The sequence below is a fragment of the Ylistrum balloti genome, unplaced genomic scaffold (genome assembly GCF_031769215.1).
Source record: "Ylistrum balloti isolate Yb309-2 unplaced genomic scaffold, AGI_CSIRO_Ybal_v1 Utg369798, whole genome shotgun sequence".
Classification (NCBI taxonomy): domain Eukaryota; kingdom Metazoa; phylum Mollusca; class Bivalvia; order Pectinida; family Pectinidae; genus Ylistrum; species Ylistrum balloti.
In genome coordinates this window covers 1,061,469-1,073,534 of record NW_026781977.1, presented here as the reverse complement: position 1 = coordinate 1,073,534, position 12,066 = coordinate 1,061,469, and the positions used below count along the sequence as shown (strand labels likewise).

The following is a 12,066-nucleotide window of genomic DNA, read 5'->3' as shown; positions in this document are numbered from 1 at the left end:
TTCCAAAGACAGGAAAATCCAGAAAAATGTCTGGAATGAATCCATAATAGGAGGTGCACATCTTCAACATATATATAAACATCCTACAATGTTTCAAGCTTCTACGTCAGAAACTCTAGGAGGGCTTGATTCTACAACATTGGTAACCCTTTCCCCCCCCCGCCCTATGTGCAACCCGGCCAAAAATTAATCCTAACAATTACACACAATGAAAAAGTTAGCTCTTCTGCCAAATTAAATAGACAACAGATACAACACACTATGACAGTGTGACTCACCTTCGTATGGCTCCTTGCCGTAGGAGAATATTTCAATTAGCACTATTCCAAAGGACCACACATCAGCTTTTGTGCTGTATTTGTTGCACATGAGGACCTCAGGTGCCATCCATTTGATGGCCATTTTTAGTCCTACAATGAAGAAGAACATTGATCAATCTACAGTGAACTACCATTACCTTTCATCTTGATATTCTTCACTGTTAGAATTTTTGGTTATAGAAATTAAACTAAAATAAAACAGAACCAATTTCTGATTGGAATTTCATCTTTACTACAAGTGGTTCACTCTGATAAGATACACCATTCATCATAAACACAATGGGATTTACCAGAATCATTGTTCTGGGCCTTTTTCACAAAATTGGGAAAGTGACTTTTTATCTCATTTTTGGAAGAAAATTGATCAGTTGGAGAGGAAGTTTTAAGGAATAAACTGTATTTTATATTTGGCCATATTATGAAATAAATATAATCAGGAATGGGGCCCATATTTTGGCCCCACAGATCCCCAAGGAAAAGCTCTGTTGTTTAAAAGAGAGTAAAGAACGACTAGTGTACCTCTCCTGAAGTTGAAATCAGGGTCATCCACCAGTTTGGTCATCCCAAATCCAGCAATTTTTACCACATTCATGTCTCCCACTAGTATGTTTCTGGCGCCAAGATTCCGATGAACAAATTTCTCTTTCTCCATGTACGTCATTCCTTCCGCAATCTGTAATTAAATAATTCCACGTCAGTGGGCAACCAGAAATTGCAAATTACAAATAATCTATTCAATGACAAAAATTCACGTCTATTCTTGGAATTGAACTGACGTGACATGTTTGAAAGGAAAGTGTGTTATTCCCTGGGACTACAGGCCACTTCTGATACCTTACTCTGTAATCTTTGTATATGCAACATGAAGTATGTGCTGTCCTTAAAATAGCATTCAATTCAATACAAAACAAACTCCTCTCATTACACAAAAGTCAACAAAACCCATCATCTAACTATCTCCCACCTTCCTTTCCCTCCCTCTCCAACCCATGACATTTTCCCACCTTCCCTTCCCTTCATCCCTCACTCCTTTGACCTTTCTCCACCTTTCCTTCCCTTCCTCTCACTCCTTTGACCTTTTCCTACCTTCCCTTCCCTTCCTCTCACTCCTTTGACATTTCCCAACCTTCCCTTCCTCTCACTCCTTTGACCTTTTTCCACCTTCCCTTCCCTTTGACCTCCCACCTCCCTCCCTCCTTTGACTCCTTTGACCTATCCCACCTTCCCTTCCCTTCCTCTCACTCCTTTGACCTTTTCCCACCTTCCCTTCCCTTCCTCTCACTCCTTTGACATTTCCCCACCTTCCCTTCCCCTCACTCCTTTGACCTTTTCCCACCTTCCCTTCCCTTCCCTTCCTCTCACTCCTTTGACCTATCCCACCTTTCCTTCCCTTCATCCCTCACTCCTTTGACTTTTCCCCACCTTCCCTTCCCTTCCTCTCACTCCTTTGACCTTTTCCCACCTTTCCTTCCCTTCCTCTCACTCCTTTGACCTATCCCACCTTTCCTTCCCTTCATCCCTCATTCCTTTGACCTTTTCCCACCTTTCCTTCCCATCCTCTCACTCCTTTGACCTATCCCACCTTTCCTTCCCTTCATCCCTCATTCCTTTGACCTATCCCACCTTTCCTTCCCTTCATCCCTCATTCCTTTGACCTTTTCCCACCTTTCCTTCCCATCCTCTCACTCCTTTGACCTTTCCCTACCTTTCCTTCCATTCCCTTCCACTCATTCCTTTGACCTTTTCCCACCTTCCCTTCCCTTTCTCTCATTCCTTTGAACTTTGCCCTCTATGTCATCTCTCTCTTTTCATCCTCTGCCCTTTTTCCACTTTCCTTTCTTCTCATTCCTCTGACCATTTTCCACCATCTCCTCCCTCCCTCTCCATCATCTTACCATTTTCCACCTTCCCTCCCCCCTTCTAAACCTAACCATCAGTTCTAATTACTCAATCACTGTCATACATTTATCAAGTGATATCTTATCATGCCAAATAAATACCAGTGCACAAATTGCAGTACCTATTAGCGATATAGCACTGAACATTAACTGCATCATAATTTTTTGTGCAGCATATATAGCTTTACATTAGCTAAAAGCCTAATTGAATATGATATAACATACTAACTCAATTATCTTAATTTGATATGAATGTCAAACCTTAATCGAAAAGATGCAAGTTTGCATATTACCAGCACATACTTTTCTCACAAAATGATACTGTGAAAAGCTTGGGATTTAATCCATTAAGATGACAAATCTAGAGTCTTTTGCTCAACAGAGCGCAGGTGTTCTAAAAACATGGATGGTGCACACTAATGACTTTGCACCTGATGAACCCGACAGTAATCTGTAATTTTTTTTTGGATTACAGCATATTTCTCTTTAAAGCTGACATTTGTACAGGTACCTGAATCAACACAGATTGGCATAAATGATTCACATCTTAAATAAATCCTCCGCTGATAACAACTGTACATGGAAACATTTTTCATTTTAAATTATTTCTCTAAATGACAAGACTTCCAGCTGTACAGCCTTTCAAGACTTTTATAAAACCAAGAGGTTCAGCATAATTCAGATGAAATACGTTAGAAGAGGTTAAGGTGTGGTTAGATTCCTTAGTTTGTCATTACTGGATCAAAAAATGAGGACTGTTGTGTGAACTCTGCTAATAACTGGGTATGTTTGTACTACAAGCCACAGCAGCAATGACAAAGTTGAGGACAATGTTGATTACTTAAAGTCTTCCAACAAGAGGAACCACCTTGGAACTATCTGCTGAGATCTCTGCCATATTTAATTGCTATTAAAGGCTGCTATTTTCGAATTTCATTCTTTTAGCTCTGAACTTTTGGTAAAACCGTAAAAAAAAGAAGTTTGGCGCATTTTCAATCTCCATTTAAGTAAACCCAAAATGTTTTAGAATGTGGCAGAATACTTTTTTTGTCCCGACATTTTACTGTCAGCAACAGAATGCTGCTGTTGCAGTTCTCAAATGTTCAAAATTTATAACATGCGAAGTTATTTTCACAAAAAGTTGCAAGATACAATAAAAATGAATTTGACTTTGTATGTGTGCTTGGACAACTTATACATGTAGTGCCTAATTTCAGTTATTTTCCAGTTTTCAATTTTTGTGAATATAGTTTAAAATGTGATTAGGTTGCTTAGTGTTAATAAAAGATACTACTTTACAATAATTACTCAGAAATTTTAAGACACAATTTATCTCCCTTTTAAGGAATTCTCCAGTTTCCAATTAAACAGTTTCAAGATTATGTAACTATGAAATTTGAAGTTATATCCACAAATCAACTACTAGATAAAATTTTCTAATGTAAAACTTAAATGAGGCTTTGTCTGATGGAACCCCAAGATACATTGGTGCAATCATTCTGTTATTTGACTTCAGCAATATTTCTGTAATTCACATATTATGGACATTTTAATCACCATTATTGAGGTGCGCTTTTTCAGAAGAAAGTTTGTGTTACAACACCTAAAGCATAAATCTACACACTAGACAATTAAACTGAAGTACTGATATGATGTACTGCAGGAAAATCTGTCACAGTAAGACTAAAGACCCAATTAATATGTCAAAATGAGGGTGTAATTGCTGAAGTATGAGGAAAATTTCACCAAACACACTGAAATAAACCAAAGCCAAGTATCAATTAAGCTATCTCTCCAAGTTTATAGTGCACCGTGTTTTTTACAAGAGCAATCTCAGCTCTCTACATCACTGAGGTTCCCAATGTTTACTGCTTTGGTGGCCACACAGGCAGACTGACACTAGAATTCCCCACATGTGCAGTCTCTAATACTTTTCCAATTTACTCAATTAAACGTATGGTAACTTGTAACCATTCCAATTCTGTGGTATCCTTCACCTGCCTCCTACAGGCTTCCAAATGTATATTTGATTAATACTCTGTACAATTTTTCATATTTTTATCATAGTGTAATGAGAAAGTTCCTCGATTATTCTCCTCACAAAAATGTTCAATATTTGACAGATGTCTTCTTTCCTTTTCAATATTTTGTGCCAAAATTCCAGTATCATTTTACAATCAAAAACTTTAAAACCAAATAACTGACCATTCTTTTTTTGTTTTCCTCTTTTCTAATTCAAAAAATCAATATATTGCATGACCTGAAAATGTTACCTTGACCCTATCATCCTACTTGTGAACTTCGCCTTACACGACGAAATGAATGCCAATAACTTCTTTAAGGAATTCATACATATCAGCTGACACTTAAGTAAAGGGTTGCTTATAAATAAACGTCAATTCATAGAAATACAGAATTTAATTTACATACCTGTGTGGCTATCCACAGAAGCTGTGTGACCCCAAGGTCACGACCTTGTCCTTCACGTAGGTGCATGGACAGGCGGCCATTCAACATGTATTCTGTGATAAGGTATATAGGCTCTGCCTCATTTGAGATTCCTAGAAGTTTAATGATATTAGGGTGCTCAAGCGTCTTGAGGATCTGCCCCTCGTCCAGAAAGGCTGCCGTGGAAACAGCATCCTTTTTCTGCATCTTAATTGCCACCTGTCGACTGCTGTGCCATGTACCTGCCATAATCATAATATTGGTGTTTTATTTTTTTTAACTTTTTCAAATAAAACAGAAATAATAAGCAAACAAAGGTGTTATTAAGTGATCTAAACATTGCCCTCAGTTGAAACATTAATTCTGAAGTTGAATCTATGCAGAAAACTTCGAAGTAAAGTGATGGTTTTGTGACATTGAGGATAAGATTGCCTATCAGGCTTAAACATATCAGCAATGTAGCAATATTTTAAATTATTTTCACTATTCATGCAGACCATCTGATATAAACACACTAACCAACCATACTTGAATTGGTTTATTTTCATCCCAAGGAGAGTAATTAAGTTTTTAACACTCTTCTCACTCAATCACAAATATGACAGCTACTAGGTTATATGCATTCCATGAACTAGTCAAATGGCTGAAATAAAATTGGATATTTACACGTTTCATTGCCTTATTCCTCTGAAAAGATATGATAGATATACCAACCTAACCATACTTCTCCAAACTGGCCACTTCCTAGTTTTTTTATCAGTAAAATTGATTCTCGTGCAGTAGCATAGTCATCTTGTTTTCCTCTTTCGAAGGCCCACAGGAGTGATCTGGGTTTAATGCAGGTTTGAGCTAGCTTACAACATAACCCATCTGCTGAGTCTAGAAAACAGACAAACAAAACACAAATTTTACAAATCTGCTGCCGCACCTTGAATGAAATGTACATTGGGAAGGTGCCAATGACTCAGGTAAAAATAGCGGCCTGGGAGCTATACTTCTGAACATTTGTATATATAATATGTCTACGACTTCCTGTACAAGGCTAAGCAAACCTTCCTCCCTGTTTCCTGGATACAATACCAGGATATCATACACCATTATATGGGCGTTACCCTAGATATATTTCAAATATTTTCTTCTATTTTCTTTACAAAAAGTATTTATCTATTATCTGATTGTCCTGAAGATTGATGTGGTCTATCTTCCTTATTATTATCATAATCAAATATGTCTATGTGAAAAAGATACAAACAAGGGTGACATTTTTCCCCCTTTTTCTTTAATTTGCGGGCTAAATAATAATAATAATAAAATAAAAACGTAAAAAAGTAATGAAATCCCATCCCATTTTCTTAAATTTGTATTCAACTTTTTACCCGTTAGCATGAAGCTCTATTATCATGAATGCATGCCTCAGTGTTTTCTAGACTGAAACATATGTGTTGTATTCTATAGTTTCTAAAAACCTTTGAGTACTGACACCATTAAAGCTCAGAGGCACATTTAAAGGTAAATTCATCCAAACACTGCAGCACCTTATAACTGATAAAACATAATGTTAAATGTAATTCGTACAAAGACATCAAAATTCAATCCACAACATCTGTTTTAACTAGTGTAATTGTATTTCACCAGGACCAGATGTATTGGAGTTCATACTACACTGTTTTCTGTTCAACTGAAATATGTGACTAGCTCACGCGGTCAATATCCAACATGTTTTATCATTCTAACCGAAAAATCTAAAATGCAATTAATTATGGCGTTTCCGTCATTTTTAATATAAATGGCATGCAGATTCTAAATTAGATTTCAAAACTCCAATTATGAACAGGAAGTGATTTCGGAACACAAAAGAGCACCTGTAGGGTTCCCATTGTTACACTCCAGTTATCTGATGAAACATGGCATCAACACTCACTATCAAACATCAAAACAGAACTAAAACGTTTTAACATTACTCACAGAAACCCATAACTTTGCCTATCATATTCACCTTGAAGAAAATTGACTACAAAGTCAAAAAAAGAAATTAAAAACTGTTCTTAATGTATTCTGAATAGCAAGATGTGTTAGTTTTTATTTAGAAGACATGGTACACAAACCAGGTTATTTAACAAAATCAAAAGAATTAAAGGAACTGACGAATGGATAACAAAAACGAAACTATTGCACTGGTTTTGAAGTCATCAATATGAAAGAACTTTTTGACTTTCTTTCAAAAATTCACATCTGTTATGTGAAATAACTGAGATCACTTAGCTTTCTCACAGTCCTCAAATTCTGATTCTCAGACAAGGAGTACAAGATTCAATTTCTCTTTTCTGTATTGGTATTGTTATTCCATTCAAAATTCTCACTGAAGAAGTATTGATTCTATTTATCACACTAACATCAGAAGTTTGTTATTCTATTTCTCAAATATTAACAAAACAGTTATGAGATTTTACTTGAAAGCATTTGTATCATAGGTATCTAATCCATTTTTCAAACCAGTATGATCTTATGGTCATAAATTTCTCTTCTCCAACTCACCATAGCAAGATTTAACTACAATTACAATAACTTTTGTCTCCTGGCGAGAAATTTTTTTAGCAAAATTTCTGTCACAGTAAATACTGTAAAATCCATCGTTTTGTAAGGGATTCATTTTCGTCCGTTTACTCCCCTATTTCATATGTCCTTGATATAATAGAGATATTGGGTTATATTTTTCCACTGAATCAAATGTCCATGAATTTTTTTTAATGTGCATGATTTCCTTTCTCATCATATCCATATCATAAGAAGTTCTATTGCTCAATAAACTATGTATAATGTACAAGAATTCACAATACACAGAATTCTGTTTCTCATAAAACAGATATATGATATGGTAAATGTGGAATTCATTAAATAAAGTTTCGTAACATAAGATTTTATACATTTGAAGTGTAAGGTATAATTTTACAATAATAAAGACCCTTGTACATGTAGATAGAAGCACCTGGGCTGTTATCTATAGAGAAATGAGGAATATTCGGTGAAAACTTGGAGGTTCCAGTAATTGTTCCATTAGTAATCCAACCTTGATTTGTCTCAAAAATAATGACAATAAATATGTAGCAAAAATTGGTCACAGGCATGTATTCTAAACCTACAGCTCTCTAGTAAAATTCACAACTTTTACAGGACTGTGTGTCAGGCATACCTAAATATTCGAAACTCTCTAGTACAGTAGAATTGACAAGTTGAGTATAAAGCATAGACAAATATGCCACTCCCAGAGTTCGGAAAAGACATATAATTGAAACTAAGTGTGAGGCATATACATATTTTCCAAACTTACAGTTCTCTAATAGAATACAGAAAGTTAACAAGGACAAAGTGTTAACTTTCAAATGGGGGTAAACAAGTCTTGTCTAATTCTTAGATCTGAAAACCAAAAAACGAGAGAAGCAACTCACCTGAGTAATGACTAACAAGGTCACTCAGTGAACTAAACATCCTCTTGGGAGTAATAAAGTAATAATCCTCGCCCCGTATATCATTAGACCTCTGGGTGTAGATTTTGTAATGTTTCACTAAATAGCCACGCAGTTCATCACAGTCACGTACAGAAAGAGTAAAGGTGTCTGCAAAAACATCAACAAAACATGTTTAAACAATGAATCTACTGTATCATACACAAAACTGAGAGGCTATACAAAAATGTACTTACTAGAAGTAAGTCACTACAAAAATAGGGATATTGAAACTGTAAAACACAGCCATCAAAAATTATCTTGAGATGTCATGTTTATTATAAATGGAATCTAGAATATATGCACTGATAATGGACTGTTTATATTGCCATTTTTATTAATAGTTATTACAACTGTAAAATTCATGTATATATTATGATGAAACCTACTGGTCAAGGGAGATAACTCACCAGGGGCAGCCTCGCCTTGTCTGACAAGGAATGTTCCTTTAGGGTATCCCGGGGAGAGAAGCCAATCCTCAGAAGCATGTCGACTAACTTTACCAAAATACCAACTGTAAGAGAAACAGTAAAAGTTACCAACATTGAATCACAAATGTGTGATTTTCAAAAAAAAAGTTCAAGTAATTAATCACCTATGTATGATGATTTTTCATTAAGAATATAATGTTCTGGCTGTAAAGTTTTTTGCAATACACTATTCTAGGTGTAAAGGGAAGATTTTGCAGGTACTCCTATGTAAATGTACATGTTTTATCAGTAATCTTATCTTAGTCCTTTTACTCTGACTTTTGCACTGAGTGTATTACATTGAATTATGATACTGCTAACTCAAGTTTCTGAATGTTATTAATTCACCATTAAACTTATTTGCAAAAACAAAAAGACAATACACTAAAACCTTATCCTGTTGAATTAAGTAAGCTTACATTAATCAAGGGTCATGAATTCAATTTTGCTGAGAAACTGCAGAAAAACCTGACTGTTAAACATTTAACATTGAGTAATAAATGATGAAAGTTTGATGAGAGACAGCAGAAAAATCAAACTTTTAAATATTTTCCACCTAGTTATTAAGTTGTTCAATGCATTTATAATAAAAACAAGCGTAAAACATTTTTTTCAGTTTTTTTGGTTTGACACTGAATTTTCCCTTAAAGAATGTTCAAGGCCATATTCAATGTCAAGATGGACGATATACCCTCTCCAATTGAAAGTATTAATCTCACAAGCAGTAAACATAGACAAAATACTAAAACAAAATGTCTGCTGTGTTGCTTTCTTCTATACTCAATATCCATCAAAAAGATTAAGCAAAATATCTCCAAAAGTGCTTTGTCAAGTTTTCCCCCATTTATTGCTATGACTAGAACAAGTTGTCTCCAGTTTATGTTTGTACCCAGCCAAGACAACCAACAGTGAGTTTTTTAAACATACATACATTTATTCATACTACATGATATGATGAATGGGAACAGAAGAATGACAGGAATTTGACTGGAACAACTCTCCCTAAGTACAGCATGGAGGAAAGTTTATTAGTAGTAACACTATATAGTAGTATTATACCTCCTTCTATAGAGTAATTGAGTGCATACAGACCAGATATTTCTCCTCCCCACAATCCCTATACTACCAATTACAGTGTAGTTGAACTGTAGCTAGTATTTGCACCCAACCTTTTCATGTTCAGTCTTGTTATCTTGAGAAAGAAAATTTTCACTTCTCTTCATCAGTAATCCATCCACAAATTACCGTTAAAGTGTAAATATTCTACATCCAAACTTTCATTAGAAAAATAAAACATCAAAATCTGAAATGTTTAATCACTTATAAATTTAGATTTTTCTTATTGACATATTTTGTTCAAGGTTGAAAGTTGCCTTAAGCTTTTTAACATCTGGAAATGTAAGTCCCAAATACCCCCATCACCTAATGAGACTTGATTCATCAAAGATTTTGCCGGGAGACACCCTGATCAAGTCGTCTCCACTCAGAATTATCACTACATCCTCAGCGACAGATCAAAACCACAAAGAAATTAGCCATGAACATGAATCTGTACAAGTTCATTTCCTACTTACTCAGAAGGAAAAGCATGTGTATAGTATTTTTTCATTCCATTTAAAACGATCCCTAAATGTCACACATAAACTGACACTGAAAGTGTAAACATGGGCGGCCATACCTAATACAGTAATGTAAATAAAATGAAATACTCAAAGAAAATGGATTAAAATCTATCAATACAAAAGGGCTAGAACAGTAAATTGTTATTATCTAGGCAGTCTGGGGTCTGGTAGAAATGCACTCGCTTTTCACCTCGGTGTCAACAAACAGGTATGAAAAGGTATGATGGTCACCTGCTCAACCATGTGCGCTTTCCCCTGTTACTCTGATTTCATTCCACAGAGACACCATACCTCTCACGGGCATCCATCCAGACCAACAAAAGTGATTAACATAATTCCAAATAACTTGTTTCACGGTTGTTGTAAAATCATTTTTATACTATTGATACATTACAGATTTCCAACGTATAATCATAATTATCTTTTTAACTTCACAAAAAATAAGTCCACAATGTACAGAAATGTTTTTCATTAAGGCTGTATGTGGTGATTTCTTTATAGTAAATGTTGCCACTGTGCAACAATCATTTTACAAAAGTGAAGATCTGGACAGATACGCCGAGAGTCAAAACACAAACAGTTATAAACTAATAATGAAAACAAAAATACAAAGTGGAATTCTCTGTGAACAAAGAATTTTATCTCACATCCACCATTTTTTACCAGTTCTGGGTACGTTGCTGACCATATAAAACTTAAGTGCAGAGTTTGCTATCAAACACCCTTGGCTTTTTAAGTTAAAATACAAATTACCACCTGTGCTTTCAATATCACACAGCCTCCCAACCCATCTTTTCTTTACCTTATCATCTCTACTAAGAATTTAATGGAGATTGTTATCACTGAATCCAGGTAGTACATAGGGGTTTAGAAACACTCCATTTTGACATGAAGATTTCTCAGAAGGAAATTAAATGGAAGACACATAAAATAGAGAGGAGGCCCTTATAAACTTATATACTGCAAATCACTTCATTTTTGTTGGTTTTTATTTTCCTTCAGTGATTTTGATAAAGAATCTTATAAAAGCTTTTAAAATCGTTTAGTTCCAGTTTAGAGCAAAATATCATATGAGCTGAAAGTTTCTTGCATTTTTTCCGGAGCATTGACAGAAATTTACAGAATTTTCACAGGATACAATATAAATAACATCAGTAACCATACTATGTATTATTATTAGCCTGTGTTTGTGGTGAGAGCAGACCTATCTCACTATTCACTGCTTCTTATTTTTCTTTCATACATGAATATTAACTGTCTGATGAGGACTTCATCAAATTATTCAAATGATTCAAAACATGGCACATGGCTACCCTTTAATTAGTGCTGTGTTTTAACTAAAACATTTTACAGAATAATTTAGTTGTTTTTTATTAAACTTCACAAAAAATGTTTCGATACAAAGCACAGAAAAATGGTTTCCATAAAACATGTTGAACTTTAACCTTTCGATTCAATACTCTCAAGTAACTTAGACTGATTTCAACTTTCAGCCACTTTCTAACAGTTCATTGTTGATGTTGATGCTGACAATGGCTGCTGTTGTAGAAGTTGGTAATGGACCTTAGTAAATAAGTTAGAATGGTGAGGAAATAGATTCTTCTGGCACAGAACTTCCCAAAAGATGCTAGACCAATCAATCTGTATTAGAAGCACCTTGACACATAAGTATAGACCAACAACAGAAAATAACCACAACTGCTTGAAAATTGAATTCTACATCTTTCGACTGTTACCAGGACAATTTCCCAAACAGCCTTCAGACAACAAAAACTGTACTGTTCGAGTAAAAGAGCAATTTAACC

At 35.0% G+C, this 12,066-nt stretch overlaps 1 protein-coding gene across 4 annotated transcripts in view; it reads right to left on the bottom strand.

The window, feature by feature from the left end:
- LOC132544425 (tyrosine-protein kinase SRK2-like) overlaps nucleotides 1-12,066 on the bottom strand; it is a 108,600-nt gene that overhangs the window by 6,254 nt on the left and 90,280 nt on the right. For all 4 annotated transcript variants that reach the window (XM_060208019.1, XM_060208020.1, XM_060208021.1 and 1 more), the window contains 6 exons: nucleotides 8,580-8,683; nucleotides 8,113-8,280; nucleotides 5,381-5,545; nucleotides 4,649-4,908; nucleotides 840-993; nucleotides 279-410 (listed from right to left, as the gene is read on the bottom strand). In XM_060208019.1, the coding sequence (XP_060064002.1) occupies nucleotides 279-410; nucleotides 840-993; nucleotides 4,649-4,908; nucleotides 5,381-5,545; nucleotides 8,113-8,280; nucleotides 8,580-8,683 (983 nt within the window). The remainder of the gene's footprint in view (nucleotides 1-278; nucleotides 411-839; nucleotides 994-4,648; nucleotides 4,909-5,380; nucleotides 5,546-8,112; nucleotides 8,281-8,579; nucleotides 8,684-12,066) is intronic.